General features: G+C 37.5%; 1 protein-coding gene across 1 annotated transcript in view; it reads left to right on the forward strand.

Annotated features, from left to right (window-relative positions):
* evi5b (ecotropic viral integration site 5b) overlaps positions 1-21580 on the forward strand; it is a 54914-nt gene that overhangs the window by 26128 nt on the left and 7206 nt on the right. Inside the window, exons 4-17 of the mRNA XM_083561846.1 lie at positions 3-68; positions 1121-1264; positions 1544-1633; positions 2105-2202; positions 2309-2369; positions 3173-3226; positions 5906-5938; positions 6592-6738; positions 7309-7440; positions 7559-7699; positions 7914-8072; positions 10564-10710; positions 11078-11173; positions 19283-19378. Coding sequence (XP_083417972.1) covers positions 3-68; positions 1121-1264; positions 1544-1633; positions 2105-2202; positions 2309-2369; positions 3173-3226; positions 5906-5938; positions 6592-6738; positions 7309-7440; positions 7559-7699; positions 7914-8072; positions 10564-10710; positions 11078-11173; positions 19283-19378 — 1464 coding nt within the window. The remainder of the gene's footprint in view (positions 1-2; positions 69-1120; positions 1265-1543; positions 1634-2104; positions 2203-2308; positions 2370-3172; positions 3227-5905; positions 5939-6591; positions 6739-7308; positions 7441-7558; positions 7700-7913; positions 8073-10563; positions 10711-11077; positions 11174-19282; positions 19379-21580) is intronic.

The following is a 21580-nucleotide window of genomic DNA, read 5'->3' on the forward strand; positions in this document are numbered from 1 at the left end:
GGGAACTGTTCAAACCCAGCATGGCGGAATTGGGTCTCTGCATGTACCAGTTTGAATGTATGATTCAGGTATGTGTATAAAAAGCATCCTATGTTATCATCCATGTCTTGTTCTAATAGTCGGGAAGCAGGATGTTACAGGAGTATTAAAGGGATGAATGGTCCCTTACGAGGGAAATATCAAGGTCCGTGACGTCGGAGTGACGTGGGGCCGCCTTCCCGTGGGCTCACCACCTGCAGGAGGGACCGTAAGGGACGGTGCCTTGAGGATTGGGCAGCAGTCGAAGGCGGGGGCCTGCTTAGACTGCTGCCCCCGCGACCCGAATTACGGATAAGCGGGAGAAAATGAATGAATAAATGAATAAAGGGATGAATGCACCAAGAATCTGAACGTCAAGCCAAAACTGTTGTTTAATGTGAATTTACAATATTATGCATAAGTAGTCGCCCCCTTTAACTTTTCCACCATTAAATCCATCATTAAATCGTGAATCGAATATGGCACAACCCTCACGTGGCCTGGAGGTGTGAGAGAAAACGCAGCGAACATTTATGGACAGCAATAATTTGACACGCCAACTCTGGAGAAGCTGCTCAGATATAAGAATTTGTTCGATTGACAGTTATAGTCTAGATGTGTTGGTAGCGTTATAGTGTAGCATCCTCTCACCCGCATGGACTCGTCAGCAGGGAATGGGAAACTGGACAAGGTTGAGGATGAGTTCGATAGAGCCATATACAGTGTAATTAAAAAAAAACTGTTTGATTATGCTTTAGACTGTAGATTGGGGCAAAGCTTTACCTTTTAACAGAACCGAAACCCTAAGCATATTTATTCACATATTATGCAGTGGTTCAAAATCAAGAGTCTCAAAGGAAGGGCAGAGCTCAATCTGATAACCAGCTCCCTCAATCAATTCTTACAAGCATTTTGACAATTTTACCTTTGTGTCACAATTTAAGAAAAAGTGATAGATGTTATTTAAATGATGCTAAGTCTATTTCCTTCCTAGTTTGCTACAGTTACGTATAAGCATTTCCTTAAGAGAGAGGGAATAATAAATTAATATTTTGATTTTCTACACTGACGCTCATCTTTTTCTTCTGTCTCTCTCTTTCAGGAGCAACTGCCTGAGCTGCACATTCATTTCCAGGCCCAGAGTTTCCACACCTCCATGTACGCCTCATCGTGGTTCCTTACCATCTTTCTCACCTCCTTTCCTCTCCCTGCTGCTACAAGAATCTTCGACATATTTGTGTGTGAGGTGAGAAAACCTGTATACAGGGTGCAGGCTTGATTTGCAGATTTATATTATATATATATATATATATATGTGTGTGTGTGTGTGTGTGTGTTTTATTTATATGCTTCAACACCTCATTTCATGTGTGCTGTTTTTCTTTCTTTCCTCGGGTTGTACTTATGCCTTATACTGCAAGCTAAAATTAAATGTTAAAATAGTAGCCAATGGTGCCCCCTTTTGGATGAAAAGGATTATTGCAGATATTTTAATGAAGATTTTCCTCTCTTCCTGTAATGTTAGGGTTTGGAGATAGTGTTCCGGGTCGGCTTGGCCATCCTTCAGATGAATCAAGCAGAACTCATCCAGTTAGACATGGAGGGCATGTTACAGGTTTGATGCATTCCTGTGATTTTTTCTTTGTTTTTTGTATATTTAGGCTCCATTACACTGCTAAAATCCCAATGATGTGTTTTAATGTGCAAGTAAATAACTTGTGCACTAAAAATGGACTTAAGTGATTTAGTATCACTTACGTATGATCATTTTTGTTTGTTTTTTAATAATATCTGTATAAAATCTCTTGGCAGTGTCAAAGTGAAACTGACCTTAATGGACCTTTTGGAATCAGATATTATATTTTGTATCAATATTATAAAGTGTGATGCATGTGCTAAAACTGTTTTCACTAATGCCATATAATCTGACACCCCAAATGTCATATACCTTAAGTTTAAAAACTCTAAATCAGACAACTGATATATTACATTATATTACATAAGAAGCAGTTTTTAGCAAGTTTGCACATATTTTTTTTTTTTTTTTTAGTGAAGCTAAAAACTGCACACTTTTGTGCTTCTCTAGTACTTTCAAAGAGTAATCCCTCATCAACTGGACAGTGGACCAGACAAAGTAATCCAAGTCGCCTATCAAGTCAAGTACAACGCCAAGAAGATGAAAAAGTAAGTGTGCTTTCTGTGAACTCAACCGAAATCAGAGTTTAAAAAAAAAAAAAAAAAAATAGTAGTTGTGTGGATTTCATCTGTGACTGTATTTCTATGTTTGTAGGTTAGAGAAGGAGTACACTACTATAAAATCCAAGGAAATGGAGGAACAAGTGGAGATAAAGGTGAGGCCACAGCATTGTTATGAGAGAAACAACATTTATTTTTTTTTTATTTATTTATTTATTTTTTTTATTTTATTTTTTTTTTTTACTTGATTCTGATCAATAATGACATGTTTCTTAAAAACTAATGCTTTTTTAAATGTATTTTTTATAAGTTCAAGTATAACTATGGTTCATGGTTTCCACAAATAAAAAAATAAAAAACAATGTAAAGGTCAACGATAATAAGACTTTCTGAAAAGAAACTGTACCAGTAAATAACTATAGAATGTTTATATATAATTGGTGATAGATTTTTTTTTTCTTTTCACTTTTCAAATGAATGACACAGGGGTGAAAATGATACATTTCTCAGCCTACTGTTAAAACGTTAGGCAGAGGTGTCCAATCTTTTTCACAAAGGGTTGATGTGGGTGCGGTGAAGGGGGTCATATGACAACCAGGTTTTTATTCTAGCCAATTAAGGACCTGGGTCATTAATAATAAAAATCATTGGATTTAAGCAGGTAGGATTTGTTGTGTACTTGCTTGGTTGGACACCACTGGCGTAAGATCTACATACACTAGATCATTCGGGGTGCCGGGTCAAAAACTATGGGACTAGAAAAGTGTAATAGACGTCTGCTTTTTAATTTCCTTGAAACAGTCCATGCTTAAAAATGGCAGTCGAAATGATTCAGTAATGGTGTGTGTGTGTCCCCCCCCCCCTTCAGCCCAATCAAAACTATTGCCTGCTATGTTATATACTCCAGACCCATCAGTATCAGACTATGGTTGTATTCACATCTTTTTCTTTTTTGCAGAGACTTCGAACAGAGAACAGGCTGCTGAAACAGAGGATAGACACTCTGGAGAAAGTGAGTGACCACTGGCCATTTAATAAAAAGTGTCGATCCATTCACTGTATCAGATCTCTCGATTACATCTGCGATCATCATGTTCATGATCGAGTCTCATATGACCTCATCTCTCACCGATGAGTCATTCTGACCATCCCATGAGCTCACACCTACTAACTTGGCTGTGTATCTGCATATAACCATAGCTACTGACTGACCTAGGGTCATCAGTTCAGACAAGCTAATGTTCAGTAACAATAAGAGGTTTGCTGTATGGGGCTTTTGATATGTGGTAATTGTGGTCTGTAAAACAGGTAAGACTTCTCTGTCTATCACTAACTGTACGGCTGCACAGGAACCCCGGCGGGTTGTGTGCAAATTAGTCTATGAGATGGTTCGTGAATGCAGCATGTCCTCACACTGTTGCATGCTGGGTCATTAGCTGCTTGACACACGTGTCCAATTGGCCGTGCATGGTTGAAAAGTGGCTACGAATTGTTCATGTTGGTCTATGAGTAAAGAAGAAAATGCATCAACTCCCCTTCCTCTGAAAGCATCCTGCATGAGACACTTAACTGTGTACTGACCAAAACGACGAAAGAGTCCCCGTATTTTTAACTACTCGCCTAGATGAAGCGTTCATAAAAGAGCATGGCACTCACTAGTATTCACTGCTTCTTGCTGCTTCTTTTCTGCTTGCACTGTTTTTCAGCCTCACACTTGAGGATGCTGTAGCGTCACAGTTTGTCAATTCTATCATGCTTTCACACCCATATTGATGCATCTATGCTGTTGTTTTTCTACCCTGTAATTCTCAGGCTGTTTGGGCGCCCATATATTTATAGATATACATACATACATACATACATACATACATACATACATACAGCGCTTGGAAACAAATGAGACCACTGCAATTTACTCTTAAATCAGCATCTCTCTAAGTATAACAAGCATTTTATGCCAGTCTTTGTTTAATTTCTACACAAGCACACCACTCCTCTTGCAGTGTGACCGATTGGATGGTAAAAAGTGCTAGAAGTCTTTCAAAGGTAATTGGAAAGATAGAACCATTGAACATGCCAAAAACAGTGAAAAGAGAGGTTTTGTGTGAAGAAGAAGAACAAAAAAAGGTCAGTAACAAGCGAGATGACCATAAACTTATTCGAATGTCAATCAAGAATCGGAGGCTGACCTCAAGTGACCTTCAACAACAGTGGCAAACTGAGACTGGGGTGAAATGCACGACAAGAAGGGTTTGAAACAAAGCCAGAAAAAAAGCCCTTCATCAGTGAAAAGCAAAGAAGAGCCTGGCTGAAGTGTGCAAAAGACCTCAGGAATTGGACTGTAGCGGACTGGAGTGAGATAATCTTTTCTGATGAGTCCAATTTCCAGCTTTGCCTGACACCCGGTCGTGTTTTGGTTAGATGGAGACTTGGAGAGGCCTACAACCCACAGTGTCCTGCACCAACTGTAGTATATGGAGGAGGGCCAGTGATGATCTTAATCAAGGCTGGATTTGGACAGATTTGTCTTTGTTAATGGCGCATGAATCAAGCCAAGTACAGGGTTGTTCTAGAAGGACATTTGCTTCCTTCTGCTAAGACAATGTTCCCCAATTTAGAGGATTGGATTTTCCACCAGGATAATGCACCATGCCAAACAGCCAGATTAATCAGGGTCTGGATAGAGGATCACCAGATCAAGACCCTGTCATGGCCAGCCCAGTCTCCAGATTTGAACCCTATTGAAAACCTCTGGAATGTCATCAAGAGGAAGATGGATGGTCACAAACCATCAGGCAAAGCTGAGCAATTTGCTTTTTTGCAGAAAAAGTGGTATAAATTTACCCAACAGCAATGTGAAAAAACGGTGGAGAGCATGCCAAAACGCCTGACGCAGTGGTCTCTTTTTTTTTTTTTTTTTTTTTTTTCTTTCTTTCTTTCTTTCCAGAGCTGTATATATACACTATATTGTAAAAAGTATTGGGTCACCTGGTCAAAAGTATGGTATTTGCTTTTAAAACATCGCATTCCACACTTAGTCCTAATTTGCTCCTATATTTCCCTCCACTCTTCTGGGAAGATGTTCCACCTGATTTTGGAGTGTGCTTATAGACATTTGTGTTCATCAACCCCAAGGGTTTTAGTAAAGGGTGAGGAGACCTGAGGTCCAGTCAGCGTTCACCTTCATCCTAAAGGTGTTCAGTAGCGATGAGATCAGAGCTCTATAGCAGGCCACTCAAGATCTTCCTCTCCAAAGCATGTAAACCAGATCTTCATGGAGCTCTCTTTGTGAACAGGGGCATTGCCAAGTTCAAGTGAATGCAACATTTTATTACAGCGCATCTTAAGACGTCCTGTACAATTGAGTGCCTCCAGGTTTTTGGTAACAGTTTGAAAAAGAAGCACATATAGCAGGAAAGGTCAATTGACCCAATACTTTTGGCAATAGTGTGTGTGTGTGTGTGTGTGTGTGTGTGTGTGTGTGTGTGTGTGTGTGTGTGTGTGTGTGTGTGTGTGTGTGTGTGTGTGTGTGTATTATAGTAGAAACTGTTAAATCTGCTACAACCGTACAACCAGGGTGGAAAAAGAACAGTGTTCTGTGTGAAAATATCACTTTTGTTGTTTTTCTTACATGAAATATCCTCTGGTCTTTCTCTCTTTCTGCCTTTCTTTATGGATTTTCTCTTTGTAGGAAAGTGCTTCCTTGGCAGATAGATTGATCCAGGTATAATCTACATTCCTCACTACTGCCACTCTTTTCTCCGTTCTTTTCAATTTATTTATTTAATTTTCTTTTAAAGAAAGCACGTTTTCAGCCTTAATATTTTGAAGCCATTTCCACTTACTTGGACAGCCGGTGGGATTTGAATGTTCGAGTCAGTCGTAGAAATCTGCATGAGCTAAAACAATAGACACGAATGAAACGATCGCATGACACTTCAACATCCCGAATCAATTGACCGAGTCCAAGTAAAGGGAAAGATAAATCAAGCAGATCCTTGAACATACCTTCTCTTTTATAACTCTTTTGGCTTTGCATGTTTGAAATGACAAGCTTCAATTAGATGAATTAAATTATACCTGATATTGATAATTCAGAAAAAAACTGTCTGTTTGGTGTAAACCTAAATTTAATTATATATATAAAGTCGCTTCCTAGAGAAACATATGGCCATACATGTGTCTAACATTTGTGTATAAATAATTTAATGAGATCCATTCAGGATAAATCACCAATGTAAAAGACGCTAACAGCATGTTGATACCTTTGAATTCGACATCCAGCTTTAATATTTCTACCATGCAATTTAATAATTTCCCCATCGCTCCCAACTTGGTTCACCTCGTCCGTCTGTTGTCCCTGAACGCTTGCGTCAGGGTCAGGTGACGCGAGCCCAGGAGGCCGAGGAGAATTACCTGGTCAAGCGGGAGCTGGCCACGGTGAAACAGCAGTGCGAGGAGGCCTGTGCGCAGCTTGAGCAGGCCCAAGGCCTCATCAGACAGCTCCAACAGCAGCAGCCTGTGGTAAGGACCATGCACAGACTGCACCCCCTCCTGGATGGGAGGACTGCATCTGAGCCTGCTGCTCAGTGGACACTATGGGGAAAGCATTGCGGTAGCATGTTATAAAAAGAGAGTCATTGAAGCCTTACCTAGTGACTCATTCTGAAATTGTAGTGGTTAGGGGAGATTATTTGTGCATAGCAGCTCAGCTCATTAGCATACTTGGTGATGCTAAACAGCCTCGTGAATATGTATGAGCTGACAGATAACACGTGACGTGTCGGGATAATCTAAACCTTGTGTGTTAAATTTATATCTCATCACTTATTTACCAATCACAGTCGTATGCTGCTGTTTTCCGACACACCGTTTTTGAGCTTATTCAGTATTCATGACTTTGGAATGGGTATAAATGACTGCTCTTTTCTGCAGTTGAGATTACATGGATTTAGACTCCTGGGTGATGGTTTTCCTGCAGCTGACTGCGGCTGTGAATGAGATGGTTCCTGTTCTATTACTTTGCCATCGTGTGCAAGTGAAAGAGTGAAACACGCTCACATAACCTTGGGTTCTCCGTCTCTGTGCCTCTAGAAGGGGAACCCTCGCTACTCTGAGGATTCCATCCTGCAGTTGGAGAGAGAGCTGGTCCAGGCTCGACTCAAAGAGGCAGAGTCTCAGTGTGCCCTCAAAGAGATGCAGGACAAAATCCTTGACATAGAGAAGGTAGGTTTGTTTCCTAAACTATAAAAATAGTTCACGGCTCTTATGCCAGCTCAGCTGATCAGATATTGTTCATATTTTTGTTGGATTTTTTTTAATCACTTGTATTGATGTGTTACAGAGGAACACGGCACTGCCGGACGAGAGTAACGTGGTGCGCCTTCAGGAGGAGCTGATTGCTGTAAGGATTAGGGAGGCCGAAGCTCTGACTGGCCTCAAAGAGCTGAGACAGCAAATCAGAGATCTCGAGGAGCATTGGCAGGTAAACACATTATGTGCGCTCACACTGAGGAAAATGTATGCTGTTATGTTTCCATTCGTTCATTTAAAGCATTTTCTAAACAGAAACTGTAAATCATAATTCTGTGAGGTTTCAGGCACTGCAATCTATTTTCCACCGCACTGACGTGTGAATTCAAAAACACATATTAGTTGAAATTGATTGATTTGAAGAAATCCCGTGTTTTGTTCTGCAGAGGCACCTGGCACGTACAGCTGGCCGCTGGAAGGACAGTCCACGGAAAAACTCAACGAACGAACTTCAGGATGAACTGATGAGCGTGAGACTTCGAGAGGCAGAAGCCCAAGCTGAGCTCCGTGAAACCAGGCAGAGACTACTGGAACTAGAGACACAGGTCTCTTGCTCTCTCTCTCTCTCTCTCTCTCTCTCTCTCTCTCTCTCTCTCTCTCTCTCTCTCTCTCTCTCTCTCTCTCTCTCTCTCTCTCTCTCTCTCTCTCATTTTCTTACTCTTTCTCTCTCTCTCTCTCTCTCTCTCTCTCTCTCTCTCTCTCTCATTTTCTTACTCTTTCTCTCTCACTTTTTGAGTAATTGTTGTCTGAAGTATCTTAAAATCAAGCATTGGGTTTCCTATCATCCCTCTGAGATATAATTTTAGAAATGTAGAATAGTTTCTCTGTTGGAAAAGTATTCCCATTAGCAAAGAATGTAAAAAAGAAACAAATAAACGTATCGCAGAAGAGTAGTAATGAGGTAAAATTGGTTCATAGTTCTGAGCAGTGGTACTTTAGTATAGTGTAAGTAAAGACCTGGGAATTATAGCTTCTGTCATGTGAAGTGACTTGAGTGCAGTGTGTAGAGTGGGCAGGCAAGCAAAGTGTAGTGTAGTGAAATGACCATCCGATGACATTTTACCTTATAAAATACCTGAAAATATTTGTCAACTAATGATCAAAGCCTCTGAATTGAGTTTTGTGTAATAAGGCATACAGTAACAGTGGTGGACGGTAACAAAGTAAATGTAATTACTGTACTTCAAGTAGCTTTTTCATGTATCTGTACTTTACTGAAATATTTCCATTTTTGGAGACTTAAACTTCTACGTTTCAAAGTCATATAACTTACCTTTTACTCAACTGCATTTTGCGGTCGTTCCTTTTTAATATCTGCGCAATTGCGGTTCTAAAAATATTTTATCTACTTAGTATTACATACAGTTCAATTTCAGTTCATTTTGAACATTTTCAGAGGCATAAATGATGAAAGAAACTTCTGACTCTAACTTGCCACAACACCCGTGGCCTTAATTGTGCGGTTCTTTTTAAAAAAAAATTATTAAGTAGGTATTTGGGTTCATGATAATTTATTCAGTATCAATCAGTGTTTAAATGATTATCATCATTCTATTAATAGACTGGTGTGCTAAGAGTAAGTCTTTTCACATAAACTGAGTTGATTAAGCAAAATACTTGTGACAAAAATGATAATAGGTCATAGTTATAGTCATAATAAATCCTAATATTTTGAATATTGAAGTACATTTAAAGGCAAATACTTTTGTTCTTTTACTCAAGTTTAAAGGAAGCATGTTTACTGGAGTAATATTTTACCTATTGCATCTCCACTTTTACTAAAGTACATGGTTTCCACCACTGCACTGTAAATATCTTTGTTGGGATCCGATTTTTTACTAGAAGCAGGTCTTAGATGTTTAAACACATGGCCACTAGAGGGCGACTCATGTCAAGTTTATAAAATTTTTGTCATCGCAAACCTTTGTTAACCTTTAAGATGCTATAGGTCAGAGTTTTGACATTTTCTTTAAGAACTGGTCTATAAGGAATTTATAAAGTCTGAGATGGATGTCTAAGGGTTCCTGCCATACATACAAGTCTATGTTAAATGTATTAGTATTCGCATAAATTCTTCTCTCAGAAGTATTAGTGAAGTAAATAACTGAATCCATAAGTCTGCTCAGTTAGTCCTTATGTTTTGGAGGTTCTCACTGGAATTGCTTTTCATTGTATTACTTCCGAAAACGTGAATAACAGTATATAGGAACTAGAATTAAGGAGATTTTGTGAAGGAGATCTCATCCTGAAACATTTCTAGCGATTTCTAGTTTGCATTCGCTTTATATCAGTATTCATTTTCCTGAAAGCCTTTAAAAAAAAAAAAATGCAGCTCTTGTAAGTGCTTTTGAGGTTTCCATTGTTTCTTAAATGCAGAAAGACATAACATAATGAGAACCTGATACAAGAAGAGATTCTGATTTTACAGATGGTTCCGAAAGTGTTTTGATGTATGAAAAAAGATCAACATAGCTATGGTTTTTTGAATTTTTAATACCTGACCATATATTAAGTCAAATAAAAAAAAAGTCTTGACTGATCCTAGCTGTAGTAGGTTTCAGATTTCTATCCAGTTTGGTTATAATGTTCCTGTTTGTGCACCGATCTAATAAATGCCATGTTGTCATGACTCTAAGTGATGAGTCACCTTTTCCTGTCACTGGCTATGTATAGGCAGTGATACCTGCTTGCCAGTACAGATAGCTGTGCAGAACGTTATACGTGGCTAGACATGTCAGGACTATAGGGACTCAGTCAGAATGCTTTATAGCAATACCTTTGCTATGAACATAAAACAAATTTGAATTAGCAGATCGAGGGGTTTATCATCATGCAGTAGTGCACTGACCCTGAGCACTTACTTCATCATGGTTCAGGAGATTTATGTTTGAACTACTGACCTGCATCAAAGCACTATCTCGAATTCTTCTTTCCTTTTAGTTCCCCTTTTTCTTTTAGCTTTCCCGTCTTCATGAAATACAACTGGACAGTGAAAGCAATCTAAAATGTCATTCTTTGTGTTTTGTTTACCTGCAGAACCAAATCCATAACAACCAACTGCGGCGAGCTGAGCAAGAGTCGCGCAGTTTGCACGATCGTTTGCAGATTTTAAGCTCACAGAATAAAATGCTGCATTCAGAGGTGCAGGAATCCAAACGCAAGCAGGCAGAGATTGAGTGTAAGGTGAGGAGCCTTGAGCTTTGATGCTTCACACCCACTGTGGAAAGCTTGCAATGTGTGTTTATTTTTTTATTTAGTTTTTTTGTTTTAAAAAAAAAGCAAGCTTAACATTTTGAATCTTATTAAATTGTATTTTATTTGTATTATTATTATTATTTTTTTTGCAACCCTTGAAGTCTGTCATCAGAACAGTGTATCTGCACATTTTGCAAAAATCATGCTATTTCATCATTTGTGTTAGCGATCTTATCCATGGTCGCAATCAGCAAATCCAGTTACGTGAAGAGGAACTAGTGGGTTCTGTTTTCAGCTCCTGTAGCAGAAAGATAATCCCCCTCCTTCTCTCTCATGCTGTCTGTGTCTCTATCAGAATAAAGAGGAGGTGATGGCCGTGAGATTAAGAGAAGCTGATAACATTGCTGCCATGGCTGAACTCCAGCAGCAGATCTCTGAATTAGAGATTCAGGTAAATCCTACAGTTGTAATTCCTCTCATTGGAATAAGACATGTTCCTGATTACACCACAGCAGCTTTTTTTTTTTTTCAATGATTCAAATTGTAAATGTTTTAATAAGGAAAATGTATTGCTGAAATGTATACCAAACGAGCATGTTTCAAAACGGTCACTGTTACTGACACGGCCTAATTTCCATAAACATTTCTTTAGAGGAACATTAGAAAATTTTGAAACGATATAATGCTTTAGGTGGAGCATGTACATATAGTGTAGACATGTAGTTTGAGTTAAAGACACTATTGTCAAAACTGCTGTTATAGAACATCAACCAACGACCAATCAGAATTTAGAATTTGAAACCACTATGCCGATTATACATTATACAAGTTGGATATTACTCGTCATGGTAGTATAAAGTTAGCACAATGTAATATATATATATAAATATATATATAATATACACACACAAATACCCACGTGTGTGTGTGTGCGTGCGTGCGTGTGTGTATATATATATATGTATATATATATATATATATATATATATATGTATATATATGTATATATATATATATATATATATATATATATATATATATATATATATATATATATATATATATGTGTGTGTGTGTGTGCGTGCGTGCGTGCGTGCGTGCGTGCGTGTGTATATATATATGTATATATATATATATATATATATATATATATATATATATGTATGTATGTATGTGTGTGTGTATGTATGTATGTGTATATATATATATATATATATATATATATATATATATATATATATATATATATATATATATATGTATATATATATGTATGTATGTATGTATGTATGTATGTATGTATGTATGTATGTATGTATATGTGTGTGTGTGTGTGTGTATGTATGTATGTGTATATATATATACACACACACACACACACTTATTTAATTTATTTATTTACTAGCTGAAAGTACCCGTGCTTCGCTACGGAAGGCAGAACGCTAAGCAATATGGCAATAAGCAGTAAGCACTGAGCAGGACTGGATGATCAGAGATCAGAATGTAACGTCAACAAATAACGTACTACCCCTTTGTAGTACCGATACAGGGCAAACTACTTTAAAAATAATTTTTATCGTGCATCTAACATCTAATAAGAAACAATGTAGTAAGTTTCATTAGGATCCGTAATGTTATTTCGAAGAATTTACAATGCGTGAGAAATCGCGTTTTTCGCGAGTTAGCCGCGATCCAGGCCGAATTTTTCAAAACCCTTTCTTAGTGAGCACCTAAGACCCAAGAGGAAGGTACGTTCCAAATTTCATTGCAATCCGTTCAGTGGTTTTTGAGATTTCGTGATGGGAGAGTGAGTCAGTCAGTGGTATTTGAGCTTTATATATATATAGATTTAATTATTTCTGGGGCATATATATAGTTTACAGAATTTGTGTTCTTGTGTTAGCTAAATTTTAGGAAAGCTCTGTTTTAGATTTGTAGCACCTTTTATAATTAGTTATTTTGCAACTAATTATAGTTTATGCTGAATTTTGTTTTAGCTGTTAACCATAGTATTAAAATAAAAAAATGACGATATAGGGGCAGAAAAGACATGCGCTTATTTTTGGCCATATAAGAATGACTCACAGTCAACATAAAGCGCATTACTTCTCCTTTCTCAAACCGTAGAGTCATAGTTAAATGCATAATCACCCTATTCGATGCCACAATGATCATGTTTCGTTCATGTTTCCAAAAAAAATTTAAAACATGCAAAATAAAAGAAAAACTGGTGAATGTTCTACATGCGCTTGTCCACACGTGAACGATGAACATGCAGTGATTTTTGGTAAATGCCTGATATTTTCCATGCCACCATTAAAATCATATCATACTTCGTAGTCATTGATTTTCTTGGATTTTGTGTGGTTTAACAAGTGGCACATAATCTTATGATCTAAACGCTTTACCAGTAAATTAGTAACGCTTCTGGTTTCATGTACGTTGTTATTTAGAGCAAACCCATCTCTAAATTCATAGTGTCACTTCCTGACTTCACTTAGTTAATTCTGAACGGATCCTTGAGTTTCTGACCAGGGCTACGAAAGAAATGCAAAATCCTAAAACGTGAACCTGAAACTGAGCAAAGGTTCTTTTTTTTCCACTGGATTCTGACCTCTGTTTTGTTGATCGCATTAAGACAGTGTTGATTAAGCAAATTTTCAATATTGTACAAATATGGTGTTTGGTTTGGGAGATCCTGTGGCGTATACTGTTCATGTTGACGAAATGATCATAAACTGTTGTTGTGTTATGAAATGTATTTTTAGTTGTTATGGGACTATAGTAGAGTAACATTTAAATAGTGTTGAATGAATAGAGATTTGAAAGAACAGATCCTTATAAAGCATCTGTTGTGGGATGAGATCATTGTTGCCATGGTTTAGAAAGGACTACAAGTCTTTGATGATTTTTTTCTTTTTTTTTTAAACACTCAATCTGTACTGCCATTATGAGCTGGCAAAAATGTGGTCAAAATGTGACTAGAATGATTTAAATTTTTAGTTTGTTTGTTTCTCCATATCACAGCAGTCAAAATAGGGTTTCTTGACCTGTAGTGTGAATGCTTTTAGGACATGACGCTTTGCAAGTTTGCTCTGATGCTGGTTTTGCTGAAAGCATACTGCCATCCTGTTTCAGAACTTGAGCTGTGGCTCTGTGGTTTTGGTTAGCCACAATTTTATGCACTCACAGTTGTGGGGATAAGCCTATGGTTTACCAAATCTGGTAAATCTACTTACAGGCCCAGCACTGAGTGTGTGGATTTATTAGAAGAAGGGAGACTGACCAAGCGTCTGGTGTGCTTAATGACTACAGTGTATGATTAAACCCGTATGGTACATATGCCACAGAATCATCTGGTACACCAATGCTGATAACCGATTAAGCTTTTAATATAAGGGTCAGTTCTTATAAGGTGTTATCATTGCAGTGGAGGATTTGTTCCTTGACACTCCTAACACCTAACCCAACATCTTTAAGCATCAACGCCTCAACCCTTACATTCAGACCTTTCAGGTCTCTTTACTTTTCACCCACATTTAGGCCACATATAGCACCAATGGAAAATACTACAAGACTGATATCTGTTTAGGTTTTGAGTTACTTCAAAGTAGTTTCACTTTGTGTGGAAAGATTTGTATTAGACTGAGCCTACATGTCTGTCTGACACCAGCACAACAGCTTAATGTGTGATAGGTAGTTGAGGTCTTTGAGAAAATCCCTCATACAATATGCGGTCCAATTTTTGGTTTTGACAGGTTTTGAAATTTCGTATTATTCTCATAATTTTTTTTCTTCTTCTCATTGTTGTAATTATTTGAATAACAAATTAAATAAAATAAATAGAAGAAAAACACAAGAAGAAAACCTGTCCTAGGAAGTATTCAACACTGTCAACCAAAAGCAGTGTCGTCTGCTGGCGTGTCACTTCAGCGCAGGCGCCATTCTGCTGCCTGAAAAATGACACTTTTTTTTTTTTTTTTTTAACACCTTTTTTGCTGTAGGGTAAAGTTGCTGCTTTTGCATGGCCGTTCAGAGACCACAGCTTAGCTATCTTCATTACCATATTCGAAACCACTTCCTATCAGGCTCAGTCCCTGAGCAGGAATCAAAGCTGACTTTGTACTTCAGTGTTTTGCATGCACATGATTAAACATAAGACAGAGATTTAGCAGCACACTATGGATTAAATATAGTGGTAGAACAGTTTTGCAGAAGGAGGAAGCCTGCAGCATATATCTTCTTTTTTACAGGACGTGTTAAAAGTAATACTGTTTGAATATGCACATTCTTGTCGCAAACAGGTACTCGAACTGTAGCCTATTGCGTATTGGGATGGCCCTTAAAGGTGTTGCGTGTTTCTATGACAGCATAGAAGATTCAGAACGATAGTACCTTACACTGGGTTTTCCCCATGTCTAAATAAGCTTATCAAAAAAAAGTACCATGGTTGATGCCAGGTAAGACTAGATTAAAGTCTTTCTCAGAAATAGTATATATTTTTTTTAAACTATCGAATAACTAGTCACTAGATGGAGGGAAAAAAAACAGTTGCATTCACCAGTCAAGCCACTAATGCATCATTGGTGGAGATTGTAAATCTGTACTGTTTTGATGTGCCTATCAAAACATTAGGAGAGAATTATATACGTTCTGTATATCAGTCTTCATTAGTTATTTCTCTTCATCCTCACTTAATGCCCCTCATTCTTAGTAAACTAATTTACAGCCCCCTTCAACTGTATAAAACTGTCTGTGAACTGTATTTTTAAAACTGTCTGTGAACTGTATTTTTAAAACTGTCTGTGAACTGTATTTTAATGTTCTGTAACTTCATTCAATATAAGTTAAGTTTTCCATTCCGGAACTTTCCACTGACAGGTCATAATAGGCCGTTTATTATTATATATATATATATATATATATATATATATATATATATATATATATATATATATATATATATATATATATATATATATATATAATAAATAAAATATGGACTTGTTTGAACTAGTTTGAACTTTGCATTTAATTCAAGTAACCAATCAAACTAACTGTAAAAAACCTGGTTGAGATTGCCACTACTGCAACTAACAAAATCACGGACACCATCGCTATGACTCACCACACCCTACTGTGAACCACTGTTTAGAGAGTCTATCATCTAAGCAAATCTTGCATACATAATCAGATTAATAAGCAGGGTTTTTTGAGAGTAATTTTGTCTCGTGTATATTCCCTTTCATTCTATAAAACTGCAAAGTGATACCATGATACTGCGTTTAGTTTTGAAGATGATAAATAAATCTGATTATCAATTATTCTTCAAAAATAAAGATACTGTTTCAGCCCAGCCTGTTATTAAAGCAGAAACCATATATTTCATAGAACAAGAGAGTGTGAGATAAGTGAGAAGCATGTGACAGAAGAACAAGCAAGTCCTGTATGCATGTTGCAATGAAAATGTATGATGGTGGATATGATCCAGTTTTTGTTTGCAGCGAAGTAGAACGCTGGCTCTTCTTCACAGAAATACAGAAATATACATCATGGACACTGTATCCAACACTGTGCTTGCTAAAGCTTTAGTTTAGGCTAGTTTCTTCCTTTTAGTTATTTATTTTCACATACATGAACTGGATCTACAGTTAGAGGTCCATCTGTTAGTTGATGTTGAGACTGCTGTTCTTGTGTTCATTCGCAAGTATGAGTTTGGTATTAAGTTAGCTGAAATGAAATTTGACATTGTAAAAGTATACAGTTCACATAATTGCGATAAAGAATCTTTTTAATGGCTTACTGGTGGTCCCAGGATTGGAATTCAGTCTTGTAGCCTTTACTTTTGTGCCACTTTTTGAAGTGAAGAATCATGGGAACTGTCAGTTGGTTTATTACAAAATAAGGTTTATACCGGCTCTTAGAAATAGTTATTGTTCAACCCTTAATTGACATCTGTGGCTGAAATTCCAAAAAAAAACAACCGATCCGATCCAAACAATAACAACAAAAAAACGGGCATGACAAAATGGTGCTAGTGTCAAAACTGCTGTTTAAATAAATAAATAAAAATTAATACATAAATTTGACTCCAGACCCACTGGCCAATCAGAATCATGAATTTAAACAGTACTGAGGATAAAGTTGTTTACTTCTTTACCATCTTAAAAGCAGTAATACTGACACTTTAGTAATAGGAAATGTAAATTACCTCATTTCTTACACTACTAATCTTAAATATGATTGGTCACGAGGTGTTGATTCATCTATTCTTACTTTAGTGTCTGTCACTTTGTCATTGTTTGCTATAATGCTTCACTATATTACTGGTTTTGCTTGTGAAGGTATGAGGTTTGTGTTCTTATTTTTTTCTTTCATCTTAAACTGCAAGGAAATATGGAGATGAGTGATAGAAAACCTGTAGAATTTTGAAAAAACCCTGAGGGGGTGTGTGTGTGTGTGTGTGTGTGTGTGTTTTGTAAATTACTCTTGAGCACTATGCTCTATATTGTATACTTGTGTGGCCTGCTTTTCACCCATGAGCATTTGTGGAGTCATAAACCCCGGCTGTTATTTCCATTTGAGTTGTACAGTGAGCGTTTCAGTTCCCATGCTCATCCTTTCTCTTTATTTTAATGTCTTCCACCCCGATGTAATTACACACTTTACAAAATGACCAACGATCTTCCAGTTTCTTTTATAAAGTAAAAATAATAAAGAACACTCACTTCTCTTTATTCTGACTGCATACTTGAGTCGTTATTTGCCTTCATTGGAGGTGCTCACAAAATAAGTTGAAACTCAATGGACAAAATTTACTAGTAGACCCTTTCCACAATTCCATGTTCCAAATACGTGAGTAGTAGCGTACATGTTGCCTCTTAAAATGATCCTTCCGTACTTCAATGGGAAATGAGTGCTTTGCAGATTAAGCTCTCAGAGCTCAATAAGTTACTGAGGGCAGAGTTGCTGTGATGAAAGACTACCATATACCAGTATTTAATGAAGCAAACTTTAATGGGTGTATTGTGCTTCGAGTAACTTAAAAAATGTGGCAATCAAAGCAATGAGACTGCAACAACGGCAAACTGAAATGCCTAATTGGGAATACTGGTACTGCTCATAGACAACCACTCTGTGTCGTATATTTCAGAGGATCCTGTAAGTTTAAGCAGACAGATCTGTAATCCAATACTTTCTTGGATTTTGTTTCCCAAAGTTCTAAAAATTCCCTTTTCGGCTGCTACAATAACAAAGTGGTGACCTGAGGTTGAAAGTCCAGTAGTTGTCACGATTGTTTTTAGATTTTAACGTCTTTAACAACAGCCTCGAAGGTTGTATTTTTAAGGGGTGCTTATGTGAGGAAGCCATTATTTAGAGCCGTTTGACGTCCCTGGCCGCAGCCTGCCACCTGCCGTCTTTACGCAGCTGAGTGCAAGGAAGTCTGCTAACTGCCTTTTCCTTATCATTGCCACCTGGGGGTAGGGGAGACAAACCTCAAGAAAAACACAGATTCCTGAAACACTGGTGCTTAAGATCTCTCATCATCTCCAGCCTATCAGAAACCTCCAAGCCTTGCCCTTAGTGCAAACCGCAGAAATTGAAAAAAAAAACCCGTTCCCACTGCACCGGTGTGTGCTCTGTATGTGTTTGGTGTAGATTTGCTAGATCTCATTCCCCTACTTCAACACTTTTGTGTTCCTTTTCCCTCTTTTAATTTTTTTTTATTCATTATTATTGTTTTTTTTATTATTACCCTTTCCCTCTCTCTCTCATTTTTCCATGTGGCAGAAATTTTGCTAAATGAATGAAGTTTCATGTTGATCCAGTTTGTTTGTAAGGTTTTGCAGATGTGTGGAATATAAACAACACACGCGGCAGTTTAGCACCGCAGCTAGGCGTTTCCCCAAGGCATCAGGAGCAAACACCTTCGGCACGTCACCAGCATGATGCTAGCTGATCATTACTCTTTCTGCTTCTGCACCCCCACCTCATTTACAAGTGATTATCCCACGTATTTTTAAGCTGTAAATGGAACTTTTTAATAAAACTTGGGCAGCTTCTCATAAAGCGATGTAATCTATTCTGCAACTGAAACTCATGAATAGAAAGCTGCGATCCGAAATCCTCTGGCTTCAATTTGCCATGTGTTGGCTTTTTTGTTTGTGGCTTTTTTGTTTGTTTGACTGCTCAGTGTTTCTCAGCTTATTGATTTATTTTACAGGACTTTTGGATAAGGTTGAAACGTCAGTGATTGTAATTCGAGATATCTCAAATTAGTTTATCACAGCAGTAAATAAATAGCAAAAATATATATATAATAAAAATAATGTAATAAGTACAAGGCATGTTTTTGTTTTAGATTTATTTTCTCCATAATTTTCGCTGTAAATAAACATGCTAAGCTCACATTTGTTTTGTGCGATCTCAACGCATCATCTGAAATAAATCATAACAAATGATGTTATTTCGAAATAAATGATTTGAAAAGATTGTCACGTCGAATGTTGTAACTGATGCTCCACGTGTTGTGACTGTTTTTCTCTGAATCGCCCTGCAGAAGGAAGAGGGGAGGGTACAGGGGCAGCTGAACAACACGGACTCCAACCAGTACATTCGAGACCTCAAAGACCAGATTACAGATCTCAAGCACGAGGTGAGACGCAGGTTGCGCTCAGTAAGAATGCATCAGAAAGTTCTTTTCATTGCACAGTTTTAATATGGGGAAATGGACCATGCATGCTAACATACTGTACATAAACATCTTGGCCGTAAAGTCGCTCTGGCGTTGATGTTTTACTTACTAAACATCGCTTTTTTTTGTTGTTTTTGCTCTGTTTTTTCACCAACTGTTTGTGTTTTTTATCTGCCAGCTTCTTCTGTGGTTTTGCTTTTTATTTTTTCCTAGGCTTTGTGAACACTTTGAACAAATTTAAAAGCTCCTCTAGCAGTGGTGTTTAGAAGTGTTAACTACGCCCTGCAAAAAAACGCTGTTTCCTGCGCTATGGCAGTTAAATTTGCGTGCACACACCCCACTCTTCGATTCTAGCGTTTATATGTACTTTGTTTTTACATTTTGGCCACAAGAACCGCTTCTGGATCTATTTCAGTACTTTTACTTGAATCGTCATGATTCTAAATTCGGTCCAGGTGTTTGAAAGTGTTAACGTGCTTTTTTTTTAAACTGCTTTCCAAACATTCTTCATTGTGTGGGAAAGATTCTATACAAGGTGTTTAGAATTCCTTTTCTGCAGATGTCTCAGGGGGAAGCCTGGTGTTTAGCTCTCCTACGTGCTTTCATATTTTTTCATTAAGATTTTTTTTTATTTTATTGGATTTTTTTATTTCTTTATTAATTTTTTCCATCTTGTTTAGGTTGGTCATGATTTATAAAAGAAATGCACATTTATTTTATGAATTCTTAGTGCTTTCTTTTCCAGAACGTCCATTAATAGAGTTTATTAGGTCTGTATTATATGTATTATATATTTTTGAGTTATTGAGATTTGCATAAATTGTTTTAGATTTAAGAGACCAGTTAATAATTTCTAGAATTTAGTACTGCAGCATTTCCACCTCTGAATCAAAATGGCAAAATCACAGAGCCCACTTTGAGAGAACCTCCAATATTGTACGTTATTTTTCCCCCACACTGAATGGCCAAATTATTATTTTTTTAATTAGACATGTGAAGTCCTCCACGGCATTTCTTTTCTACATTTCTACATGAGCTCAGACACCCTTGACTGTCTGGTTTCACTGTAATTGACATAGGATGGAAAATGTGCTATGTCTCCCACTTCGTGACTGCTATGTGTTCCTGCCCTGATTCAAAGTGGCTTGTCCGTTTTGTCACTTTTATAGGTGTGTTAAATATTTTGCAATTAAATGTACTGGGTAATGTGTTTTGCCCTGTCAGAACTACACTGAAGCTTCACCACTTGCTCAAGTGTTCTCTGTCTGACAGGACCAGCCGAAGAGTTATTTCCTTTCACTCAGAGAGGAAATGAATGCAATGTGATATTGTATATTTGTTGTATTCCTGAAATAATCTTAATAGGAGATTTTATTTAGAGTAACCTATTTATAATAACTTATAATTACTTTTTCAACGCTTTAATAACGCCTACTTGATTATTTTTATTAGGCCACATGTGTGACGATTTTTCACCTCAGCATGTTGTTTTTATGCGCTTCGGGTCTGAACACATGCATTGTGTAAAGGCGTGACCCCAGAAGTGCCATTCATTCAGCTCTTGATTTGTGTGCCGAAGTTGGTTTAGCGAGCAAAGCATTTTCTCAACACGCCGCATTTTTCTTCAGCCTTGGATGCGAGAGAACTCGCGTGAAGAACAGAAAACAGAAAGTGCGTCATTGATTTACATTGTTGGGATACAGTCAGATTTTTATCCCCTTCTTGAAAAACAAAAGGCTGGGGGCTTGTGGTTAAACTGCAGCATGCTAAACCATTCAGACGGTTCCTCTCGAATCCCTATCAACAAAGTGCAGAAAGGTCGCTCTAGCCAAGAGAGCTACTCGTTTCCTTCTCATATCTACTCTTGCCTCAGCATCGGTGTACTTTGTGGCTTGATTCTTTAGCCAGCATGGCTGGTGTGTTGTTTGTGGTAAAGGGGTTGGAAAGTGAAAAACAATTGAAATATGGGTTATGGTTTCTTCTCTTTCAACCAGGAAAATAAAACAATGTGGTGGCTAATGTTTGTCACAGTAATGAAAGAACTCCGTTAGATCAGGGGAGATGCTGGAACGCTTTCAAGAGAAGCAAGAACTCCTCCTCAGCTCCCTCAACAGCTCTCAAGTCGGTTGTCTTATAAGGATGGCTTTTTGCGAATATAAAAGT

This window comes from Silurus aristotelis (assembly GCF_946808225.1).
Source record: "Silurus aristotelis genome assembly, chromosome: 2".
NCBI classification, from domain to species: Eukaryota; Metazoa; Chordata; class Actinopteri; order Siluriformes; family Siluridae; genus Silurus; species Silurus aristotelis.